General features: G+C 33.1%; 1 protein-coding gene across 1 annotated transcript in view; it reads left to right on the forward strand.

The window, feature by feature from the left end:
• Positions 1-26,687, forward strand: part of LOC141288163 (GDNF family receptor alpha-4-like) — an 89,216-nt gene extending 62,529 nt beyond the window's left edge. The window contains exons 2-7 of the mRNA XM_073820263.1: positions 5,221-5,496; positions 9,925-10,005; positions 17,639-17,984; positions 21,038-21,147; positions 24,073-24,207; positions 26,644-26,687. Coding sequence (XP_073676364.1) covers positions 5,221-5,496; positions 9,925-10,005; positions 17,639-17,984; positions 21,038-21,147; positions 24,073-24,207; positions 26,644-26,687 — 992 coding nt within the window. The remainder of the gene's footprint in view (positions 1-5,220; positions 5,497-9,924; positions 10,006-17,638; positions 17,985-21,037; positions 21,148-24,072; positions 24,208-26,643) is intronic.

Here is a 26,687-nt window from a genome sequence, read left to right on the forward strand (position 1 = left end):
TACTGACCCTCCAGACTTGAGTTTCTGGAAGTTAGAGTTTTTATCCCCTGTTGAACAACAGACATTTTGAAGAATGTTGGTAACCAAAAAGTTGACCTAGCCATTGACTTCCATTGCATTTTTTTCCATACTATGGAAGTCAATGGCTACCGTCAACTGCAACATTCTTCATGTCTTCTTTTCTGTTCAACAGAAGAAAAAAAAATCATACAGGTTTGTAACAACATGAGGGTGAGTAAATGACGACAGAATTTTTATTTTTGGGTGAACTGTGCCTTTAAGATGAATTCAAAACTGTTCTGACAGCAGAGTTTGTGAAAACCATTTAGATACTGATATGTACACTTTAAAGATAAAGTGACAGCAGAATTTGTGGGGAAAAAAATTCATGCTGAAATTTCTGCGGTGGTAGGAAAATTATTTATGGAATTTATGGTTTATAGGAAACATGTTTTTGTAATTTTTGTTAATTTTATTTAATTTTTTATTTTAAGCTTTTTATTACAAACTTCATGTTAATTTGCATTAAATTATCACAGTGAAAAAATCTTTTTTAATGGAATTTATAGTTTAGAGTTAAAGGAAACATTAACTGTTTCGTTTTTACTGTTTTATTATTATTTTTATTTCATTGAGCTATGTTAAACATGCTAAATTGACAACCCTAGTTAAATTCACAAATTTAATCTAGTGTCATCCGTGCTCAAAAAAGTTTTTTGTTTTAATGTTTGATTTTTAACAGTTGCTTGTATCACACAGTGGTGTATAAACTACCTGAAAGCCTTAAGTAAAAAAGTACAGATATCTTATCAGAAAATGACTTTGGTAGAAGTTGAAGTCACCATTTAGAGTATCACTTCAGTCTTAAAGTATGTGATATTTATTGTACTTAAGTACAAAAGTTTTTTTTTTTTAACTTAAACATACTTAAGTATTGAAAGTAAAAGTACAAGTAAATGGAAAAGAAGCAAATAAATATGTTATAATGTATATGAAATAGCATTTAGATGTATTTACACAGTCGAATACATCTCAGAGAGGACATGGATGCATTTAAATTGCAGTTACAGTTGCATAAATATATATATATATATATATATATGTATGTATTATAACTTCGTTACATTACACCACTGGTATCACACACAGCTACTATTATTTGAATATGTAAACATAAATGAATATAATATGCCAGTAGTTATTCAGAATCTTTTTTTTTTTTTTTTTTTTTTTTTAACCAGAAAATGGGCTTGCTCTGGTTATGGCAGTCAGGTATACAGATAATTGTAATAAGACCAAATATGACCCTTGTAAGTTTCAAATTACAATACACAAGCTACTGTTGTTATTTTAACAACTCTTAATGAACTAAAATGCAAATTGTACAGATGCATCATTTGAGTCTAAGAACCGTAAACAATTATACAGCCTTGCATAACTATAGATACTAAGCATGATCTTTATGAGTGTCAGATTTTGTGTAATGAGGAAAAAATATGACATTCATCACGGCGTGCGGTTCTAGTCATTAGAGCGGAAATTATCATCACACATTACAGAAGCCAGTCTCGAGGGCCAGTTGTTCAGGGCTTAACAAACAAGCCTTTTACCTCACTCCCATATGAATTACCTCAAAGCCGTCTCCACGGCCACGATTTCCAGTCGTTAACGTAAATCTCCAACAAACAAAGAAAAGGAATAAATTAAACATGCATCAGGAACTAAAGTTAAGAAAGCAGCGTGGCTCATTAACATGCGTCCTAGCCTGCTGGAAGCGAGAGGACAGGCTTGTTTAATTGAAATAATGAATTGTCTCAGTTGTGTTCGGTTTGATCAGACGGCGACTGGGCTGGTTTTTTTATCAGGCTATTCCCTCCCTAATCCAGCTCAGGCACTAATGTTGAACAATGCTCCAATAAGATATAGAAAGTCTCATTTTGCCCGCTGTCATGTTGATTTATTCTCATGTCTGTAGTCATGATACATCGCCTTCCCTGCCTCCACAAAACTGTCTGCATATGGTTGCATCTGTCAGAGAGCCTTTGAGTTTTTCGGGTTCACAATATCAGCCCACAGGTTCTGCTATTCCCGACTGAGGCTGAAAAACATCAGGCTCTCACCGACAGGCATGAAAAGCCGTGTCAAAGTCACGCAACCATGCTTTTCAACAGCGAGCTGTTAATTTGCGTTCGGGTCCAAAAATGCGCTGGTGATTTTACCTCTTATTTGACGTCGCCATTAGTTCAAAACACTAGCACATGCATAAATCTGTTAGATGTTAAAATAATGTTTTTCTTTTTTCTCATTTAGTTTGAGTCTCGTTCAGAGCCCTTTTCTCATGCAATTTAATCAGTGGATTAACAGATGCTGTTGCAACCTGTAGTATATTTTATGTATGTATCTGTCTCTGTCATTTCAGGAAACCACTCTGAGCGTCAAATCTTGTATTTTATGTAAATGCATTCATTCTCACTCTCTAGGCAATGCCAAGTCACATCTCCAGGATTAGAAGCTTAACGTGTTACTGACCTCAAATTTTGAAGTCATTTGAATTTGCCAGCTAATGCATGATATATAAAACAAAAGCAATTGCTTATGCAATATGTGATGCCTGTGATTGGCTTACAAGTTTGCATAATATTATAGTTCAAAAGATTTTGAATGTTTTTTATTGTGATCTCAAGTCCTTACGCCTCAAGTTTGATCAAATACAACTGATGTTTATCACACTTAACCCTTGTGCTGTGCTGGGAATCCTGGTTAGATCTTACAAATCTCTCATTATGCTTAGACAGTTTCTGTTAGGATCTGTACTTTATCAGGGTGTTTTTTCTTTGGAAAACTTTTACTTCACTACATTCCAAAGCATAACATCAGACTTTTTGCTTCACTACATTTTATAAATACAAGTTGTTGGTTTTTTAACCTTAATACTTACGAACATTTAAAATGTTTTACTTTCTTGTGCTCAAGTAATTCTTTGAATTTCTTTTACTTGAGTAAAACTACGAAAGTACTAGATTTCTAATGTAATTAAGTATTAAATGATATTTAATATGAAACATAGTGCATTAAAAAGTATAATATCATGCTTTGGAATGTTGTGAAGTAAAGTTTTCTAAAGAAAAAAAAAAGTACTTTTAAAGCAGAGTAAAAATATTTCACTACTGTTCGCCTCTGATTATGCTATATTATGACCAAATATTAGACTCAATCTTTGTCAGCTTGTTTTAGTTCAATTAGGACAGGTTTTGTATTTCTTTTTGAAATGGATTAATCGTAGGCCTCATTGATCTGAACTTATTCACAGTTTGTGAGTGTAAAAAATAGGGGTGCTCCGATTGATCAGCTACCGATCACTATCGGCCGATAATCGATTTGGGATGTTTGATCGGCGGTTTCTAAAAAGGCAGATCTCATAAAGCACATAAATGCAGTATTTTTTCACGCTCATGTTAATGGATTAAAGCGCTCATGCTGCGAATGGTTGCGGTCTGGCAGTGTGATCCAGGAGCGGTGCATCTGCAGCAGTGCAGAGATCGTTTCCGTACCGAGTCTGTGCTGCACGCACATAATTAAAGTGACTGTGCATTGTTTGCGGTAAATATGAACAAGGATTGACATGAAAATGTCATAATTACACCATAAATACATATCATTAAAGTCTACTGTGTTTCACAGTCATCGCATTTGAGGCTAGGTTTAAAGGAAAAGAGCATTTTTAGATAGACAAGGCAATAATATATGGCACTCTAGGAGGTAGGAAAACAAATTTCATTTTTAACAACAGGATTGCCTGTAATGAAGATTTAAATGCAAAAGAAAAAACTATTTTTGTCAATAGTAATTTTTATGTTTGTGACAACGTAAGCAGTTTAAATGTTTGCCACTTGCTTGACCAACTTAATACATAAATCTAGAAGTAAATGCAAAAGTAAAAAGCATTGAATAATGTGTTGCTTATATTTATTGTGTTTAAACTTGTCTATAAAAGATTACTGTACTGTATTACTGTACTGTGTAAAAAAAAATCACAATGCTGAAAAAGCATTTTCAATAACAATGTTTGGATTTGAAATCAAAATAATGGATAAATGTGTTTGTGAAAATCAGGCTTGTGCTCTGCTTCACCCCTCAAATTAAAAAAACTGATTAAATGCCTAAAAAAACTGATCGGAGTTTCACTATGAATCATTCTACATGATAAAAAGAAGGCTTTAAAAAGATCAGTATTGGTGATTGGATCGGCAGATACTGCTTCCTGTGATTGGAAATCGGTGATCGGTCTCAAAAATCCTGATCGGAGCACTCCTAGTAAAAAGTACTATTTGTGGATCATTTTGACAAAGTTTACTCAAAAACTACATAAGCTCAGGTCAATGAGCAGTGTTGCCAAGTCAGTGGTTTTCCCGCAGAGCTGGGCTACTTTTACATTGTTGCTGTTGGTTATTTTTTAGTTCACGGGTCAAAGAGATATTTGTCCCCGAAGAGTTTACCCCATAGAATGCTATTTCTGCGAGGAGAAAAACATGGAACAAATGTGATTGGTCTAGTTTTGTTTTTGTTTTTGATAGCAGTTGGGATGGTTTTGTTTTGCGGACCTGGCAACCCTGTTTAGTGAGGCCTACAGTCAGTCAGTTTCAAAAATGCAATCACCATCTAAATCTAAGATTTGGCATGCAGTGTATGCAAAGATTTGGTATACATTTTTTTTAAACCTGGGGATTTTTGACGTAACAAGAAAAAAAGGACAAAATGTAAAAAAATTTGGGGGGAGGTTTTTATACCCTGTGTAGGCAAAGTCAGTAACTCAACATGAGGGTTTAAAACCATAAATAGAGTAAATACACAGAGTTCAGGTAGTGTAAATGCAATTTATTATGCTGTAAAAACAACACACAGAGTACGGTAACAGACAAGACCCGGATCAGCAGGCTGTAGTTGGTGAAAGTGAATAATGACATTGGAACAGCAGATGGGATGTGATTATATCTAATGAAGTGCAGGTGTAGCCTGTGAAACCTGATGGTTACTTGATTGTGTAAAAATGAGACGTTTATGTCTGATGGCCACTGTTTCTGATGCTGAGAAAATGGATATTGCTGTGTTGGTTGTTTGATTTCCAAATCATATCAATAAAATACACTATAGCCTAGTAAACCACATGTGGCAACGTTTTGATGGTGAATTTGACACAAATCTCTTCTTTATTACCTTTAGCTTTGCAGGTATTGCTTTCTGCAGGGAGAGACTGCCTTATAGCAGGAGACACCTGTTCCAGTGATGAGACCTGCAGCCCGCGTCTTCGGACCCTTCGCCAGTGCGTCGCCGGAAACGGCAGCATGAAACTCGGTCCTGGAGCCCGCAGTCAGTGTGCAAATGCAGTCTCTGCTCTGCTGTCCAGTCCTTTGCACGGGTGCCAATGCAGACGAGGCATGAAGAGAGAGAAAAACTGTCTCAGCATATACTGGAGTCTCCACCAGTCTGGCATGCATGGCGAGTAACAACTTATTATTTATGATTTTACTTTATTAAAAGTCTTAAATGGTAAGATATATCACCGACTCTGGAGTTATTTGATAAAAAATGCGGTAAAAATCTAGGCCTACTGTGAAATATTATTGCAATTTAACATAGCTGTTTTCTGTGTGAATCAACATTAAAATGTAAGTTATTTGTGTGATGCAAAGCTAAATTTTCAGCATCGTTACTCTAGTCTTCAGCGTCACATAATCCTTCAGAAATCATTCTAATTTGCTGCTTTGCTGCTTTGCTGCTCAAGAAACATTTCTGATTATTATCAACAGGGTTCCCATGAGTCCTTGAAAGTTTGTGAATCTAAAAAAAAAATCAAGGGCCTGGAAAGTTTTTGAAAATAAATACATAGATACAGGTCCTTAAAAGTGCTTGACATTATTTTGTGCAAAAAAAATTACATTATATTCCCTCCGGTCTGCTAATGTGTTATTTCGCTACTACTTCATGGCCTATGCATACTAGCTTGCTTAAATTATATTAGTTATGTGCATTTTCGACAAATAGAATATCAGATCATATGGAATGTGAATGTCATATGGTCAAAAATAAATGCAAAAAAAGCTTTTTTGCATAGTTGTGTTTGACACATAAAAACTTCTTACAAAGTAACACATTGTAACCTTGCTCTCACTTGAAATATGTCCCCACATTAAGTCCTTAAATTTAAGGGTATTGGACCTATAAGTCCTTGAAAGGTCCTTGAATTTGAAGTTAAGCAAAATGTGAGAACCCTTCATCAATGTTGAAAATGATGGAAATCGTGAGACATTTATTTTTTTCAAGATTCTTTAATGAATAGAAGATTCAAAATAACTGAATTTATTTGATAAAGAATTCTTTTTAAATTATAAATTGATTTACTGTTACTTTTGATCAATTTAATGCATTAATTTAATATTAATTTCTTTAAAAAAAAGATATATATTTATATGTGTACATTTATATCCGCTCAAAAGTTTGGGATCAGTGAGATTTTTGATGTTTTTTAAAAACGTTTTTTATGCTCATCAAGGCTGCATTTATTTGATCAAAAATACAGAAAAAAGTGTAATATTGAGAAATATTATTTCAGTTTGGAATAACTGTTTTCTATGTGAATGTATTTTAAAATGTAATTTATTCCTGTGATACAATGCTGAATTTTTAGCATCATTACTCCAGTCTTCAGTGTCACATTCCAATATGCTGATTTTTTTTTTTTCAGGATTCTTTAACAAATAAAAAGTTATAATAATTTTTAAAAATAATTAAAAAATAGTTAAAAATAATTTTTATTTAAAATATAAATCTTTTGTAACAATATAAACTACCATCTAAAAGTTTGGGGTCAGTAAATTTTTATTCTTTCTATTTTTAAAAGACATTAATACTTGTATTCAGCAAGGATGTGTTAAACTGATTAAAGGTGATAGCAAAGACTTATATTGCTAGAAAAGATTTCTGTTTTGAATAAATGCTGTTCTTTTTAACCTTTTGTTCATCAAGAATCCTGAAAAAAAAGAATCACAGGTTCCAAAAAAATATTAGGTATAGCACAACTGTTTCCAACTATGATAATAAAAGTAATCGGTATATGAGAATGATTTTTGAAGAATTATGTGACGCTGAAAACTGAAGTAATGGCTGATAAAAATTCAGCTTTGCATCACAGGAATAAATTATATTTTAAAACATATTAATATAGAACACCATTATTTTAAACCGTAATAATATTTCACAATATTACAAATTCTTCTGTATTTTTGATCAAGTAAATGCAGCCTTGATAAGCATATAAGAAAAAATCTTACTGATTTAACTCATGAGCTGTGTGTGTATATATACATGTGACCCTGGAGCACAAAACCAGTCTTAAGTCGCTGGGGTATATTTGTAGCAATAGCCAAAAATACATTGTATGGGTCAAAATTATTGATTTTTCTTTTATGTCAAAAATCATTAGGAAATTAAGTAAAGATCATGTTCCATGAAGATTTTTTGTAAAATTCCTACTGTAAACCTATCAAAATGTAATTTTTGATTAGTAATATGCATTGTTAAGAACTTAATTTGGACAACTTTAAAGGTGATTTTCTCAGTATTTAGATTTTTTGCACCCTTAGATTCCAGATTTTCAAATAGATGTATCTCGGCCAAATATTGTCCTATCCTAACAAACCTTACATCAATAGAAAGCTTATTTATTGAGCTTTCATATGATGTATATATCTCAGTTTTGTAAAATTTAACCTTATGACTGGTTTTGTGGTCCAGGGTCACATATGTATATGTATGTATGTATGTATGTATGTAGACAGTCATATATGTTACATATATAAACACATATGTGACATTCAGTAATTTGACCTGCCCTCATGAAGTGTAAACTGTGCTATTATGCAGCTGCTATCCAGTCTAAACAGGTCGTAAACATGTGGAATTCTTAAAGGTGTCAACGACTAGATGGAAAATGTTCATGTAACACAATATCCTGGCCAGCCGTGATGCATTAAAGCGTTAAATGTTTAAATCTCTTTCAAATTTAATCGAAGTTGATGTCCTAACCAACCGCAACAGGACATTTTGTCGGTTGCTTGGTTTTCTTGATGCGTTTCTTGCCACGTCTGGCTCGCAGTGAAATCTCACTGGTCTGTAGATGGTAAAATATAAGACCATTTCACACTTTTAAGAGCCCTTTAAAACATCAGGCACCAGCAAAACCTCTCTAACAAAGTAATTGAAATGTACATGTTGCTTACAGAAAGTTTTACTTGTTTCAGAATACACGGCTACTTTTGAATGGCTGTCAAAGCAGAGGTATAATGTGATTCAGAATTACAAAAATTAAGTACTTATAATCAGATTATATTACATTTTAAAATACTCATAATCAGACTAGTTACGTTTTAAATGATTACATAATTACACATTACAATTAAATTGCAAACACATTAAAATGCACAGATTCACATTAATTAATATTTACATGTAATGCAGGAATTTACCATTTTTTTTTCAGCTGAATCTCTGGACCACAAAGCCAGTCGTAGCACGGGTTTATTTGTAGCAATAGACAAAAATACATTGCATGGGTCAAAATGATCAATTTTGCTTTTTATGCCAAAAATCATTAGGATATTAAGTAAAGATCATGTCCCATGAAGATATTTTGTACAATTCCTACCATAAATATATCAAAACTTTATATTTGATTAGTAATATGCATTGCTAAGAACTTAATTTGAATAAATATTAAAAAATATATATATATATATATATATACTCTCAAAATATTATAACTAAAATTAAAATTTCGTAATTGCTACATAATTTTGACTTCATTCTCAAAATATTTAATTTTATTTTAATTTTTTTTTCGCTCGAAATATTTCAAATTTATTCTCATAACATTTTGACTTTATTCTTGTAATTTTAACTTTATTCTCAAAATATTATTATTTTTTTTATGTGGCACTAAAATGCTGTTGTATTGATGAAACGTCTTTCTGAAAATAGTTACCTAGTGCAACTTTAAAGGTGATTTTCTCAATATTTCGATTTTTTTGCACCCTCAGATTTCAGGTTTTAAAATAGTTGTATTTCGGCCAAATATTGTTCTATCCTAACAAACCATACCTTAATGGAAAGCTTATTTATTCATATTTCAGATGATGTATAAATCTCAGTTTCAAAAAATTGGCCCTTATGACTGGTTTTGTGGTCCAGGGTCACATATATATTTACTTAAAACACCCCCAGAGATTTTAAGGTAACAATTTAATAATTAACACATTTGCATATTCACAGTTTTCTGACATTAGTTAATAAAATGCATAAACACACACAACATTTTTTTAATTTTGTTTAATTTCATGGGAAAATTATTTCAGTTTTTTACCTTTTAATTTTCATTTATTAGCTTTCCATTGAAAAACACCCAGCAGTTTCTTAACAGTTTGGGAAACTTTATTGTAAGGTAATGTTTAATGCACTTAATGTTGTTAATAACAATGAATAGAATATATTTTCTTACTTTCTTGTATTTTTATATCAATATGGTACAAGATTGTCAGAAATCATCGTGATAAGCGAACTAAGCCAAAAGTAATCCAAGTAATCAAAAAGTAGTTTAATTATATTACCTGAAATTTATAATGTAATGGATTGCGCTTTGTAAGTATTTATTGTGCTTGCATTTCATAGTTTCACATTTGCAGTGGACAGACAAACTAATCATCTCATATTTCCTACCTGAAAAGGACATCATAAAAAAATAATTATGCCGTTTTTTGTGAAAAACACCTTGACTAACAGTATCACTGGACTCCATGTGGTCTCTTAAAATATATAGCTCTGTATAAAACATTTCAGATATGATTGAATTACTCAAGTTGTTTGTTTTTGCAGGGCTTAACCTGGTAGAGAACTATCCATATGAGGCAATAGAAAAAGGCTACGACTTTGTCCGTCTGGCCTCCATCACTGCAGGTAAGATGATTCATTTCATACAATATGGCAACCTACACTCTTAAAAATAAAGGTGCTTCACGAAGCCATAGAAGATCCTTTTTGCCTAAATGGTTCCATAAAGAACCTTTAACATCTGAACAACCTTTCTGTTTAACAAAAGCTTCTTTGTGGCAAATAAGGTTCTTTAGATTATGAAAATGTAAGCAAGAAATGGTTCTTTAAAGACTGAAGCGTTCTTCTGTGGCATCGCTTGAAGAACCTTTTGAAGCACCTTTATTTTTAAGTGTCTACAACCTTTAAAAATAATGATAAACAAAAAGCTTCCTGTAAAAAAATTATAGTGCAAAAAAAAATCCTTTCTTACTTAGATTTTTTTGACTTGTTTCCAGCCCAAATATCTAAAAATTCCTAAATCAAGAACCATTTCCTCGACAAGTAAAAATGATTTTCTTGTTTTCAGTAAAACAAGCCAAAATATTCGCTTAGAACAAGCAAAATGATCTGCCAATGGGGTAAGAAAAATAATCTTATTTTAAACAGAAAACAAGATAATTTTTCTCACCTTACTTTCAAGCAAAAACACACTTAATTTTGACTAAACAAATTTGATTTAAGAATTTTTAGATATTTTGGCTGGAAACAAGTCAAAAAAAATCTAAGTAAGAAAATAATTTTTTGCAGTGCAGCCAATGTGTTTTTATCTAGAGACTCTTTGTATTCCTCCTCGACTGACTAGATGCTAGAACAGAGCTTAGGGCTTAGAATAGACATATTTAACAAAAAAGCAGAGTTAGAATATAAAAACGCACACAGTGAATAATCTTCACTTCAAATGTCACGGTGCTCCGACATCTTATTAGCATTGCAAATACGTATTAGCAGTGTAAACTCAGTCGTGGTGTATTAGCTTTGCTCTGAAACTTTTTCACTGTCATTTCCTTTAGTTCTAGCCTTGTTTTTGTTTAGCTGTCCCATGGAAATTAGTCATAGATTCGCAGCATGTTTGTTGAGGCTTTGTGTCTGGACTTGGTTTTTCATCAGCTCTGAAAGAACCAACAAAGCTGTTAGGTGAAGGATGTGGACGGACATTCTTGGCTCTTCTGTGATTATTAATCACAGTGAAATGGAGAGAGAGAAAGGGATTTTGAGAGTCTGAGAGAGCTGCTTATTTTCATTTTCCTCAGGTTTTACTGACCTTAGCCTTAGTTATTTACTGTGATTTTTGCATTGCCGTCACGACGCAGGCCATTCAGTTTGATGATGTTGATCGGAATGCTAAAATGATTTCTTGGAAAGACGTTTCCACAGCATTCCGTTTAATTTGTTCCATCTCATTTTCATTCTTGACCTCCTTTCACATCATGAGGCATTTCCTTCGGTCGTAATGATTTGTGACTCAAACTGGTCTGCCCGTGTGAGTTATCTGAACCTCAGGTCACATTACTCCTGCATTTCCCTTTCCACAGTGTGCGCAAAGGTGACCGAATGCATTCAGCTCACATCTGATAGCCAGAGAACATCTGTGAACCCAGCAATCTTAAAAATAAAGTTTCCAATTACAACCAAAGAGGATGTTTTAACGCCATGTAAACACAAACAAGGAAATTGAGAATGAGAAAATCTTGTTGCAACATGACGAGAATTAAAGTTTTCGGAATCAAGTCATATCATATCCTAAAAAAAAATCTTATAATTACAAGTCACAATGACAAATAAATGCACTGTATCCTAACGCTGCCTTATTCTTGTAATTTTGAATCTTTTTGAAACATTTTAAAACATTTTATTCTCAAACCTTACTCAAAATCATGCTTTCTGTCTTTTTCATTTATTGAAATAGCTGAAATATGATATAAATGTTTATATTAAAACATTACGATTAAGAAAATTAGATAAATCGCCTTAGCAAATAACTGAAATGAGTTTAGGTTAAAATACTTGAATTACTAGAACTAAAATAACTTAAGGTGAGACGCTGCAGGTGAATAGGGTAAAAAATAGCCATCATTTTATTACTGTAATAACTGCAAAAAAATTTGTATTACAAGTTTTCTAAAATGTTAGGTTTAAATATGTAAATGAGGCATTATTTAATGCAAAAAAGTGCTAATTTGCATACATTTCTAGTACAACAATCTAAACACTCGATGAAGTCAGTTTCAAAATTTTTGTTAAATTTTTTTGGACATATTAGAGTCAAAAGTTTTTCAGAGGGAATTTTGGGAATCTCATTTCGTCACAACATAATTCAGAAAAAAAACAGATAGGAAACACTTTTTTTTATTTTATTTTATTTTTTTACCATTTTTGGGGATTAAAATGCTGTATAAAATGAATCAAATTATATATGAACAAATCCCTCTGTAAAAACCTTCAGGATATAGACAGTAACTCATGTGTGTAAGTGTTACTGAAGTGGAGATTTATGGCTCAGTCTAGGAGAAAAAACTCATTTTGAGAAAACAGCCTTTAAAAATATATAACATAAAAATAACATAAAAATGTATTGTAATGTATTGTATTTGTGTCTATTGACACAAATAGATGAAGTGCTATACTTAAAACCCTTAACAGTGTTTTAACCTAAACTTAACAGTGTTATTTGGATATTTTTCTCCACTAGTCTGAAAAAATGCTTAATGAAAAGCCAAAAAGCCAAATATCTTAAACTTGATAGGCGCATGAAAAAACAGCGTTTTTGCCTGCAATGTCTCCCCTTAAAATTAAATAGAAAAAAAAATCAGCTTACAAAATTACTCAAACTTAATCTGAATATTATTTATAGTAACTTCATTTAGTTTATTAAACTTAAAGGGGTCATCGGATGCCCATTTTCCACAAGTTCATATGATTCTTTAGGGTCTTAGTGAAAAGTCTCTAATATACTTTGGTTAAAAATTCTCAACAGTAGTGTAAAAAAAACAGCCTTTCACCATGTCAAAATCAGCTCTGCAAAATATCAGCTCATTTTATCACATGGGCCCTTTAAATGCAAATGCATTTAACTGCATTTAGCATAAACTTGCCAACAAGCACATTATTAAGAACGGCCATTTGCAAAGATATATACTGTATAAGAAACCCTTATACTCTCTTCTGCTGTAGGTGAAGCTGCATCACGAATGATTCACAAGAACATAGATGCATATGTAGATCGGGATCGGCGCTTTCCTTTAAAAACGAACTGCTATGTTCATTAATACATCCAACAACAGAACACCTCAATCGCTCAATTAGAGTCTTCCTCTGCACCTGATTCGACACAATGACTATCGTTTTGGGACCGTTTCAGCTCGGTGAGGGCGGGTCTAAGGTAAGACGCTCATGTCAATCAGCTGTGTTTCGTCACAACCACAAGAAGCTGAGAATGAGCTGATTTTAAAAAGGGGATATTACTTTTAAAGATTAAAAAAATACCACTGGGTGGATTTTTATCATTGTGGGGTGGTTGTGTACACAAACTGCCAACACACATTAATGTCCAAACAACATGTAAAAGTTAGTTTTGCATCTGATGACCCCTTTAACATTAAATGATAACTCAAAATATAAAAACAAGCTAATTGAAAATTGTACTAAATACCATAATTTTGGCCTAATGTCATAGGAGAATCTTCAAAAGTGACAAAGAGCCCACATTCCTAAACTATCTTTATTTATATTCAAAAATCAAAACACTCATCAGAAGAATGGATAATGTAACATGAAGTACTTTTACATCTCCAAAGAGGAATTTAGCTATACAAAAACCTGGTTCAGCCAAAACTGAGTGTTATAGAGCATAAGGAGCTGCAAAGACCCATTGAAGTTTGACGTTTTGATGTGTTCAGCTTAAATCTGTTTAGTTGTTTGTACTCTGAACAGCAAAAATCATCACAGAGATGGGCTGTCGGCCCATATTCTTCACTTCTCGTTTAAATGAGACGTTTCTCACCTTTTTGACGCTTTTACCATTTGCTCGTTTCCGTCGTCAGTCTAACAACCCCTTGTGAACTGAAAAAGGTGCTCATCTCTGTGCCGCTGTATGGTGAAGAACTCGCATTCGCTGTCAAAATGTCATGACGGACATGAGTGTGAGAAAATGTGCAGTTCCCCATCCTTTTTTTCATTCTTATGCTATGTGGTGTGCTTTGGTGTTAATTGACTCACTCTCAGGTCCAAGATGTGTAGGTGACTTATTTATTCAGCAGAACTGTAAAGGGCTTTAGATGAAACCGTAGGCTTTGGTGATTCATAAAAGCAAGTCAGTGGCTGCATGTTTTTGAGGAAAAAAAGCATATCAAAGAACATAAATCTAATACCTGTGGTTTTCGATGATACATTGAGGACTTATGAAGCAAAATGATCCATCTGTGCAAGAAACTGAACATCTGGGCCCGTATTCATAAAAAATCTTAGTGAAAAGAGTTGCTCCTAGTGACAAAATTCTAAGAAAATTCTTAGAAATGTGGGTGTTTCCTCTTGAAATTAAAGAAAAGATCCTAGTAAAGAAAAAAGTAAATTCAGAAAGAATCTTAACCCTTAAAAGAGGTCTTAAGGTCCAAATTGTTAGGAGTAGGGACGAGGACTTTTAAGAGTTTCATGCTAACATCTCTGATATAGTGCAGAAATGGAAGAAATCACTAGATTTATTACATGAACTTATTTGGCAAATGGAAACAATGCAACTATGCAGAAGTAATAATTTGGGTATGTTCACAACCTTCTATAAGCAAAGAGATCACACAAACAATTACAGCACTTTCACAACCTTAATGTGCTGCTGTTCATTACCTATCAAATACATTAAATACAACATTAACAGCGTGGTAAATAAAAATATATATAAACATAGAAAATATATAAACTTATTTAATATGTGTGTGTGGTAGTGCGGTAAATCAGGAAAAATTATGCCTATAATTTCAAAGTGAAGGCTTAAACTAGACTCTACACTTAAAAGTGCTCTTTTATTTCCTTCTTGGACAACCAACCAATCACGGTCTTCAAAAGGCTGTGTCATAGCTAGCAACGGGGTCAACCCCGCCTCCACACTAAGATAAAAGTTTTTGTCTTTTCTTTACTCAGAGTTGCTCTTAGATTGATCCTGAATCACTCTTAAACTAAGACTCCTACGTAGGAATTTTTAAGATAAATTAAAATCTTTCTGAGAGGACTTTTTTGACAAATAAAAACTTGGCTGTGACGGATGGAGGTATGTGTTCAACAGATCGAACTGTTGTTTAACAACATATTGATGTACGACGTTGTTTTAGTGTCACGTTAAAAAAATTAAAAAATTACGAGATTAAAGTCGTTTTATTTTGAGAATGAATGCAAAATATTCAGAGAATAAAGCCACCCAGTAGTAGATCAGCTTTTAAATTCTGTCCATTTTATCATGAAATACAATTTATAAATGTGTTAATTAAATAGCAATACAATAGAAAAAAAAAAGAAACAAATGAAACTTGTTTTTTGGAAATTTAATGTAATTAATTGAATGTAAAATAAAACAGGATAGTCTTTACCGTAAGAATTAGACATGTTTTGTTTCTTATAAAAACTGCAAAAGCACCTCCGTCAAGAACAGTGAGTGTTTTTGTCTTTTGCTGTTTGATTAACATTAATCACAGAGACAGCAGAAGGAATATTACTTGTGGCCGCTTTAAGAGCTGCATGAATCCAATATACACATGTATTTGCATTCACAACTTTTTACGTTAACTTCAGACATAACTGATGATGGTTTACATAAATAATCACCAAACGCCGCATTTTGACACATTTGCATGTATCTGACCGTTTGAGTATGCATTTCAAGCTAAACAAGCATGTTCTTTTTCGTCTCTGGACACAGCACAGAACAGCGCAAATTCCCTTTTGTGCTTTTAAAAATAAAACATCAAATATACATTAATAAATCAAGCACGTCCCATTTTATGCAAGTCACATTACATAATTTGCATGTGACATTGGACTTTTATAGAGGAGCGAAAGTGCACAAAGGGGGCGGAATCGGGAGCAATAAATGATTATTGTATTTTCATAATCGTTTGAAGTTGAAATCGAAATCAAAACTGAATTTCGATTAATTGCACAGCCCTACTTCATGTTGTTAATTACATTGACAGGAATATATTTTGTCACATGTATTTTTACATCATTATGTTACAAGATAATCCCATTTAAGGGGAGACACTGCAGGCAAAAACACAGTTTTTTATGCACCTGTCAAGTTTGAGATTTTGGGCTTTTTTTTTGTGTGTTTTTTTTTTTTTCAAGCTAGTGGAAAGAAATCATCCAAAAGACACTGTTAAGTGTTTCTTTTATAGCACTTTATCTATTTGTGTCAATAGATTTAAATTACAATCCATATTTTTAAAGTCCGTTTTTTCAAAATGAGTTTATTCTACTAAACTGAGCCATAAATCTTAACTTCAGTAGCACTTGCACACACCAGATTTAACATTTTTATTCCTGTCTATATTCTGAATTTTTTTTACAAAGGGATTTATTCATATATGATTTGCTTGATTTTATACAAAAAAAATTTTCCCCAAAAATGTAAAAGAAATATATTTTTTTCTGTCTATTCTAAGTTTTTTCTGAATTATAGCGTGACAAAACGAGATATCCAAACTCCCCTCTGGAAAAACTTTTGACTCTAATATGTCAAAAAAAAATAAAATAAATAAATTAACAAGAATTTAAAAAAACTGACTTCATCCAGTGATTTTTGTACTAGAAATGTGTGCAAATTAGCGCATATTTCATTAAGGGGAGACACTGCAGGCAAAAACGCTGTTTTTCTTGGACTTATCAAGTTTGAGATTTTGGGCTTTTTGGTGTTTCATAAAGTGTTTTTTCAGACTAGTGGAAAGAAAACACCCAAAAGACACTGTTAAGTTTCTTTTATAGCACTTTTTTCTATTTGTGTCAATAGATTTCAATTATAATCCATATTTTTGAAGGCCGTTTTCTCAAAATGAGTTTTTTCTCCAACACTGAGCCATAAATCTCCACTTCAGTAGCACTTGCACCAAACTTTGCATTTTTATTCCTGTCTATATTCTGAAGATTTTTACAGAGGCATTTGTTCATATATAATTTTCTTGATTTTATATATTTTATTCCCCCAAAAATGTTTAAAAAAATACATAGGTTTTTTTTTTTTCTGAATTATAGCGACGAAATTAGATACCCAAAATCCCTTCTGTAAACACTTTTAACTCTAATATGTGACCCTGGACCACAAAACCAGTCATAAGGTTAAATTTTACAAAACTTTTAAAAAGATTTCTTGGCTATTGCTACAAATATACCCCAGCGACTTAAGACTGGTTTTGTGGTCCAGGGTCACATATGTCAAAACAATTATACAAGAATTTTGAAACTAACTTCATCCAGTGAGATTTTTGTACTAGAAATGTATGCATATTTAATTAAATAATGCCTCATTTGCATATTTAAACCTAACATTTTAGAAAACTTGTTTCAATCAACTGTTTAAGTAAGGTGATGACTATTAGTTAATTTTTTTACCCTATTCACCTGCAGTTTTTGTCATGCAATTTAGAATCAGTAACGGATTACAATTTGTAAGTTATCTACCCAGGTCTGTCAGTCAGTGTTTAAGATTGAATTTGAGAATCGTTTTAATTCTCAACAGATTCTGAGCTCGGCATGACAACAGTGAACCGCTGCCTGGACGCTGCCAAAGCGTGCAACGTGGACGACGTGTGCCAGAAACTGCGCACCGAGTACGTGTCAACATGCATTAAGCCCTCCACCAAGTCAGGATTGTGCAACCTATCGAGATGCAACAAGGCCTTGCGGCGGTTCTTCGACCGCGTGCCTCCGGAGTACACCCACGAGCTGCTGTTCTGCCCTTGCAGCGACATGGCCTGTTCAGAGAGACGGCGACAGACCATTGTGCCCAGCTGCTCCTATGAGGGGGACGAGAAACCCAGCTGCCTTTCCCAGATGAGAATCTGTAAGGCCGACTATGTTTGCAGGTCAGTTTCCGAGGCCTTTTCTCTCTGTGGGCTCCGACAGCCACGTACCGTACCTTGTGGGCAGCGGGATTAAACAGCTCACCTTGCCTGCACTCTTTTCTCAGGGTAAAGAAAGCCTTGACTTTTCTAAAGCTGTCTGGCGAAGAGAGAGTACGCACGCATTACCGCTGATAAGAAAAGAGCTTTTCACCACATTCCTCGTAATCCGTGTCTGCGTAAATGGGCACTGAACAAAAAAATTAAAGCGGTGAGACCCTGAAATGTTTCAGAAGTCAGACTGGGCCAGATAAAAACTTAAGATTGCGCATTAAAAATATTGAGCAGTGCAGGTTAGATGAAGTCAGAATCACTCACTTGATCACAAGTAATATTCTGGATCCTCTGATAGTGTCACATGCAATGCCGTTCGGTCTTACGGCTATAAATAACCAAGAGAAAACCATCTGTAGATGATTAATTGGTATTACAGATGGGGACTAATCAGTTCTGCTATGAAAAATAATATTTGCTCGCAAGGTAGCATTTTTTACCTCCTGTGGGTGATTAACAGACTTGGATGCCTTAGTGAATGACGTCAAGAAAAGCAGCACGCTATGATTATGATGATGGCTATTTATCAAAGACGTTGTCAGGATGTTGGTATTTAAAAAAAACAACATTGTTTTTCTCTATTGTCTGTGAAGCTACCAGAATAGACCATGCTAAAAGCATAATGGTCTATGATTTAACTATCAAAATGTAAAAGGGCTTGTTTTAGACTAAAGTAATATTAATAATATTAACTCTTTCCCCGCCAAATCTAGCACAGTCACATTCTGGGGGAAACTTACTCTAAAAATAGCATTCGGGCAAGAGTTTTCGGTTCAACCAGCAGAAAAAAATAAACCTGTTGCAACAGTATAGAAGTAGTCCCGTTTAACAGGGAAATTGCAGAGTTGGCAACACTGCCATGTTTTCACTGTTATATGGTACAAGATGCTATTACGTATCTTCTGAAAAAGAATTGAACGTCTGGATCAAAACAAGCAAAGAAGAAATCGAAACAAGCAATATACTGTGTACATGGGTCAAAGACGTAACATGGTTTAAGCATAAAAACAAGTGCAATACTGCTTTAAATTGTTGTTGTTTCCCCCAAAAATATTAACAAGTTTTCTGTTGAATTTCAGTGCATTTTTGTTTTTGTTTTTCTGAGCAAAAAATAAATAGCATAGATTTTACTTTATTTACCAAAGACACCCACTATAATCATTCAGTGTAACAGCCTTGTCAGTAATATTCACAACAAAAATCAATTAATGACATATTAAAAGATGAATTACTTTCACCCCAAATGCTAATTAGTTGCAGTTTGCCACTATCCTAGGTTTGCCCATTTGTGACCCTGGACCACAAAACCAGTCTTAAGTCGCTGGGGTATGTTTGTTGCAATAGCCAAAAATACATTGCATGGGTCAAAATTATTGATTTTTCTTTTATGCCAAAAATCATTAGGAAATTAAGTAAAGATCATGTTCCATGAAGATTTTTTTGAAAAATTCCTACTGTAAACCTATCAAAATTTAATTTTTGATTAGTAATATGCATTGTTAAGAACCTAATTTGGACAACTTTAAAGGTGATTTTCTCAGGATTTGGATTTTTTTTGCACCCTCAGATTCCAGATTTTCAAATAGTTGTATCTCGGCCAAATATTGTCCTATCCTAACAAACCATACATCAATAGAAAGCTTATTTACTGAGCTTTCATATTCTATATACATCTCAGTTTTGTAAAATTTAACCTTATGACTGGTTTTGTGGTCCAGGGTCACATTTGTCAGTAGAATTTTTTACTCACTTAAAACACAATGAAATTTTATATTCTCCCTCATTATTTTATATATTTAATATTTGAGTCAGAATAAGCATGTTGTTTGAGTTTTTACATAAATATTGTTACACTGAATGACAATAGGCGCATTTCCATTGCAGATTTGCTCAAAACTTTGGCAATATTTTATAAATGTTGATTAAAAAGTATTGCGAAATGGCGGCATTTCCATTAACCGATGTTATGCTACTAAAGCGTGACATCTTAATGTCATTTTGTCGTTAATGTCAATTTTGGGACATCTTAATGTCTTTGACCCACATATATATGACCCTGGACCACAAAACCAGTCATAAGAGTCCATTTTTAAAATACATAATCTGAAAGTTGAATAAATAAGCTTTCCATTGATGTTTCATAGGATAAGACAATATTTGGTCGAGACACAACTACACTGCAAAAAATGCTTTTCTTACTTACTAAAAATTCTTAAATCAAGAAGGATTTTCTAGACAAGTCAAAATAAGTGAGTTTTTGCTTAAAAAACAAGCTAAATAATCTGTCTATGGGGTAAGAAAAATAATCTTATTTTAAGACGCAACTCGATTATTTTTCTTACCCAATTGGCAGATTATTTTGCTTGTTTCAAGCAAAAACTCACTTAACTTTTTTTTTTTTTTTCTGAAAACAAGAAAATACTTTTACATGTCTAGAAAAGCCTTCTAGATTTAAGAATTTTTAGATATTTTGTCTTGAAACAAGACAAAAATTCTAAGTAAGAAAACCATTTTTTTGCCGTGTAAAATCTGGAAGATATTGAGAAAATGGACTTTTAGCTATGCATATTACTAATCAAAAAATAAGTTTTGATATACACAAAATATCTTCATGGAACATGATCTTTACTTAATATCCTAATGATTTTTGACATAAAAGAAAAATGTATAATTTCGACCCGTATTGTTGGCTATTGCTACAAATTGTGTGAAAATGATCAAAAATGCTGGTGGGGAAAGAGTTAAAAGATAAATGTGTTACAATTTTTGGTACTTTGTTGGGTTGCAATTTGATGTCCAATATAATCTAAAAGGCATTGTGAAGCGATACAAGTTGGGAAGCAGATTTAGACCATGTTGGTGATCGTACTTCATGATTATGTCAGTGTGGCCGACACACTTATTAGGACGCTTCTGTCTGCTTGGCTGCTGTCCATGCATATACGGCTGTGCTTGTTCTGCAGGTCCCGTTTGGCCCAGTTTCAGTACGACTGCCAGCCAGAAGAGCAGTCTGCCACCGGCTGCAAACAGGGAAACTACGCCGCATGTCTTATTGCTTACACTGGACTTATAGGTGAGTAGTTTAAAGCCGTTTCAGACAATTATTCTGCAAACCGGCAAAGCATTTGCATGCATGATTGTGTCTGCCCATTAAAACAGGAGCAAGGCTGATACCTTGGTTATTCACTTGCTCAAAGAAACACAGGGACACCTGTGCGTCTGGGATGAGAGACTATAAAACTACCCAGGCACTTTTAAAGTCATGGAGAGATTGATTTCACTTCCCAATAAAACAGATTGAAAGCAATATTTTTTATGAGGCTTTCTGTTACATAGAGCCTTTTTGTTTGTTTAGTTCTGCTTCATGCTCGTTTGCTATATATTGAGCAAACAGAATCCCTTTTAAATAAATCTCCTTTAAAACTCAATTTCAATTCAACAGACATACTTCTGACAGGAAATTCAGTTTTCCATATGCACATAATATTATGTCTTATATGTTAGGAGTCTCACCAAAGCTGAATTTATTCGCAGTATTGTGAAATGTTATACTGTTTTACAGACTTATGACCTCTATATGAATCTGTAATGATTTATACTTATTAGGAATCAGTTTTAAGATGTACTGTCTGTACGCTGATTGAGAAAACATTAGTAATTAATTAATGAATAATTAAGATGTTTTTGAGCTGAATTTATCCGATCATAAAATACAGTAAAACAGTAAAATTGTGAAATATTATTACAATTCCAAATAACAGTTTTCAATGTTAATGTATTTTAAAATGTAATTTATATCTGTGATGCAAAGCTAAATTTTCTGCATCATTACTCTAGTCTTCAGTGTCACATGATTTCTCAGAAATCAAATAAAATTATAATCAATATAAAATTTTTAATCATACATACCATTAGCATTTGAATGGTGGTGTATTATGGTTTCCATAAAAATAATAAGCATTAAAAACTGTTTTCAACATTGATAATAATATAATATTAGAATGATTTCTGAAGGATCATGTGACACTGAAGACTGGAGCAATGATGCTGAAAATTCAGCTTTGCATCACAGGAATAAATTACATTTTAAAATATATTTGCATAGTAAACACTTATTTTAAGTTGTAATAATATTTCACAATATTACAGTTTTTGCAGTATTTTTAATCAAATAAATGCAGCCTTGGCCAACTTCTTTCAAAAACATCTTAATTATCCCTGTTTTCTCCATAAGTGTCATATATATCAGATATTTAATATTAGTCTGGTGAGTAAATAAAAAAAAATTACTAGCCAATGGCGATTCTATTGCTAAGATGTCTTTTGAGGGTTGATCATATTTACAGTAATTTATTGAATTTGATAGGTCTTTCACATTGTCCCACACCAACATTAAAATAGTGTAAATTAAAATACAAATCTATGTAGTGTCCATGTCATTCATTTAACATATTTAATATTGGGGACATCCAAGTTATTTGACTTTTTTTTTTTAAGTAACACAATAGTTACTTTCCCTGGTAGTTAGTGACTTTTATAATGATGTAACCTAATGTAATAGAGCTTTTTGACCCTGCATAGACGACAATGGAGCTGACACGTTCAAGACTTAGAAAAGTATTAAGGACATGTTAATTTGATATCAATGGTTCAGCTATCATATAATGTTATAAAGCTGCAAGAATACTTTGTGTGCTCAAAGAAAACAAAATAATGACTTCGTGCAGCAATTTTCATTTTTGGGTGAGCTGTCCCTTATATACTACTTTATACTATACTTATACTGCCTTCTCTGTTCTTTTAACTGTGTTATGCTGAATGAGACTTGCATGTTATTGGTCTTTTGTTGATTTTGATTGCTTCCATTGTCCTCTTTTGAAAGTCACTTTGGATAAAAGTGTCTGCTAAATGTAAATGCAACTCAGTTACTCTTTGTGAGAAGTAACTAGTAACTATAACTACTTCTTTTTTTAAAGTAACATACCCAACACTGATCAGTGTGCACACAAAATATATATCTAAAAACATATGTGACCCTGGACCACAAAACCAGTCATAAGGTTAAATTTGACAAAACTGAGATATATACATCATATGAAAGCCCAATAAATAAGCTTTCTATTGATATATGGTTTGTTAGGATAGGACAATATTTGGCCGAGATACATCTATTTGAAAATCTGGAATCTAAGGGTGCAAAAAAATCAAAATACTGAGAAAATCACCTTTAAATTTGTCCAAATTAAGTTCTTAACAATGCATATTACTAATCAAAAATTACATTTGGATAGGTTTACAGTAGGAATTTTACAAAAAAATCTTCATGGAACATGATCTTTACTTAATTTCCTAATGATTTTTGACATAAAAGAAAAATCTATAATTTTGACCCATACAATGTGTTTTTGGCTATTGCTACAAATATACCCCAGCGACTTAAGACTGGTTTTGTGGTCCAGGGTCACATATTTCTAATTATATACACTGCAAAAAATGCTTTTCTTACTTAGATTTTTTGTCTTGTTTCCAGCCAAAATATCCAAAAATTCTTAAATCAAGAAGGATTTTCTAGAGTAAAAATAATTTTCTGGTTTTCATTAAAAACAAGTCAAAATTAAGTGAGTTTTTGCTTGAAACAAGCAAAATAATCTGCCAATGGGGTAAGAAAAATAATCTTGTTTTCTGTTTTAACTCACTTAATTTTACTTGTTTTTATTGAAAACAAGAAAATAATTTTTACTTGTCTAGAAAATCCTTCTTGATTTAAGAATTTTTAAATAATGTGGCTGGAAACAAGACAACAAATCTAAGTAAGAAAAGCATTTTTTTGCAGTGTATATAATTAGAAAAGAAATAATTACAGCTCCTTATAGAAATCTTAAGTCTGTAAAAAAGTCTTGTGTGTGTGTGTACATTTGGATTAAAGGAATCTGTATATCTGTTATGCTGCATTTCAGTGCTGTTTTGTGTATTGATCATGTATTGGTTGATATCACAGGCAGCCCGATCACCCCAAACTACGTGGATAACTCCACATCCGACGTGTCTCCCTGGTGCTCCTGTTCAGCCAGCGGGAATCTGAGAGATCAGTGCAATGAGTTCCTGGACTATTTCACCAACAACGTCTGTCTCAGTGAGTCAAAGCATCATCAGTGTCATAGTCATGATCACCTGATATGTGAAAGGAAGTTGTGTGTGTGTAGTCTGGCAGAAGGACTTTGGTTATTATTAGTCAACATTGTAATATCGGAGCAGAATCACAGACTCTGTCTTAAACCCTAGTGAGATGCAACAGATTTATTATTAGAGATGCACAGAGTGTTATAAATAGATGATAAGGGACAATTATTTACATGTCAGACAGCAGCTTGTGTGAAGAAAATGTTGTTTTTGTCAATTGATGTGCTGTCCAAGTTAAAACAATAATAATGCATTTTTGCAATGCCATTAAAGTGGGTTCAGTCTGGCCCTATGAATCACAAGTAGTTCAAACCAGGGTTGCCAGATCCACGGTTTTTCCTTCATCAAACATTATATGTAATGCACCTCCAGCACTGTTAAAAATGCTTTTCTTACTTAGATTTTTTTGTCTTGTTTCCAGCCAAAATATCTAAAAATGAAGATCTAAATTATTTTAAATCAAGAAGGATTTTCTAGACGAGTAAAAATGATTGTCTTGTTTTCAGGAAAAAAAAAAACAAGTCCAAAATATAGCTGCAAGCAGCAATTACTGGGGTTCGAGCATTTAAGGCCTTTTTGGCTTCTATGCTGTTAGAGTGTAGGCCAACATGAAGTAATTGACATATGATATGAAGATCTAGTGTTTGAGTGAATATATTTTAGCAATTGAAGGCCATTTAAAATAGAAATTGTGAGGTTTTGAAGCCTTTTTAACTGTTATAGCGCCACCTATGGTCCAATTTCCATGAAACTCTGCATGCTTGTTAAGAGTCATCTGCCACATGTTTTCACCAATTTTCGTAAGTTTCTGTTTAGTTTTTATAAGCTTTTGCGTATATATTGCCACGTCCCTTTCCTAAATGACCCTGTAATAGCCAACAAAAGGACAAAATTCATAATTTTTTTTGATAATCATTGATCTAGAGAGTCCAGAGAATTGCGCTGCAGTGGTTTGATCGAGATTGAGCGAAAAACCTAGGACTAGTATGTTTTTAACATAATTGCAAATATTTAATGAACGATTTGATTGAGAGCATTAGTTGTTCAGAATGAGGAGATCCATAATATGATATTAAGATATAGTTTATATGTGAATATATGGATGTTTTATTGCAATTTTAGTGCTTTTGCAATAGAAATATCATGTTTTTGACTCTATTCTAATTGTTATAGCGCCACCTATAGTCCGATCTCAATTAAACTTTGCATGCTTGTTAAGAGTCATCTGCCATATGTTTTCACCAATTTTCGTAAAGTTTTGAGTTTTTGTTTAGATTTTATAAGCTTTTGTGTATATGTGGCCACACCCCTTTTCTAAATCACCCTGTTATAGCTAACCATAATAATTGATAATTATTGATCTAGAGAGTCTGGAGAACTGCGCTGCAGTGGTTTGATCGAGGGTAAAAAACCTAGGACTAGTTTGCAAAGGTAGGTTTTTTAACATAATTGCGAATATTTAATGAATGATTTGATTGACAGCAATGGTTCTTGAGGCAAAGTTGTTCAGAATGAGGAGATTTATCAAATTATATGCATATTGTGTGGATGTGTGAAACACCACACGATTACAGAGCCATAAAACTCGTTAGCGCCAACTAGTGGCCGATGTCCTTCAAAATTGGTACAGACCTTTAGAGCAATGAGTCGAACACACCCACCAATTTTCGTTCCGATCAGCCTCCATTAACCTGGTCAAATAGGTGCTCAAACTTCATTGACTGATGGCGGCCATGTTTTTTGAGATACGACAATGTCCTCATAGACACTTGTGCCACGTTGGACCAAGACACTGCATACCAATTTTCAAGCCAATCAAATTTTTTTTTATTTGACCAAAGATAGAGCTTATACACATGTCTACCAAGTTTGATGAAGATATCTCATTCTGTTCAAGAGTTCTAGCTATATGTAGCAATTGGCTAACATTAGCATAGAACGTTTTGGCTTTCCAATCCGACCATGAGTCGAAATTTCAACTTTTTTGTGATAATTATTGATATTCAGCTCTGGTTTGGTTACGATTGGGCGAAAAACCTAGGACTAGTTTGCAAAAGTAGGTTTCGGATAAAAGTTCATTTTTCAAAAATCTTTACAATTACAATAGGGTTTCAGCACTATGTGCTCGAACACTTAATTAACTGCGTTTTCGCTTGAAACAAGCAAAACAATCTGCCAATGCGGTAAGAAAAATAATCGTGTTTTCTGTTTGAAAAAAGATTTTTCTGCTTACCCCATTTTAAGTTAACTTAAACTTGTTTTTTTTTTTTTTTCGGAAAACAAGAAAATAATTTTTACTCGTATAGAAAATCCTTCTTAATTTAAGAATATTTCGATATTTTGGCTGGAAACAAATCTAAGTTTTTTTTTTTTGTTTTTTTTTTTGCAGTTAATACAGTAATCGCAGAAAGCTTTGTGGTTTGTGTCTTCTGA

The sequence above is a fragment of the Garra rufa genome, chromosome 16 (genome assembly GCF_049309525.1).
Source record: "Garra rufa chromosome 16, GarRuf1.0, whole genome shotgun sequence".
NCBI classification, from domain to species: Eukaryota; Metazoa; Chordata; class Actinopteri; order Cypriniformes; family Cyprinidae; genus Garra; species Garra rufa.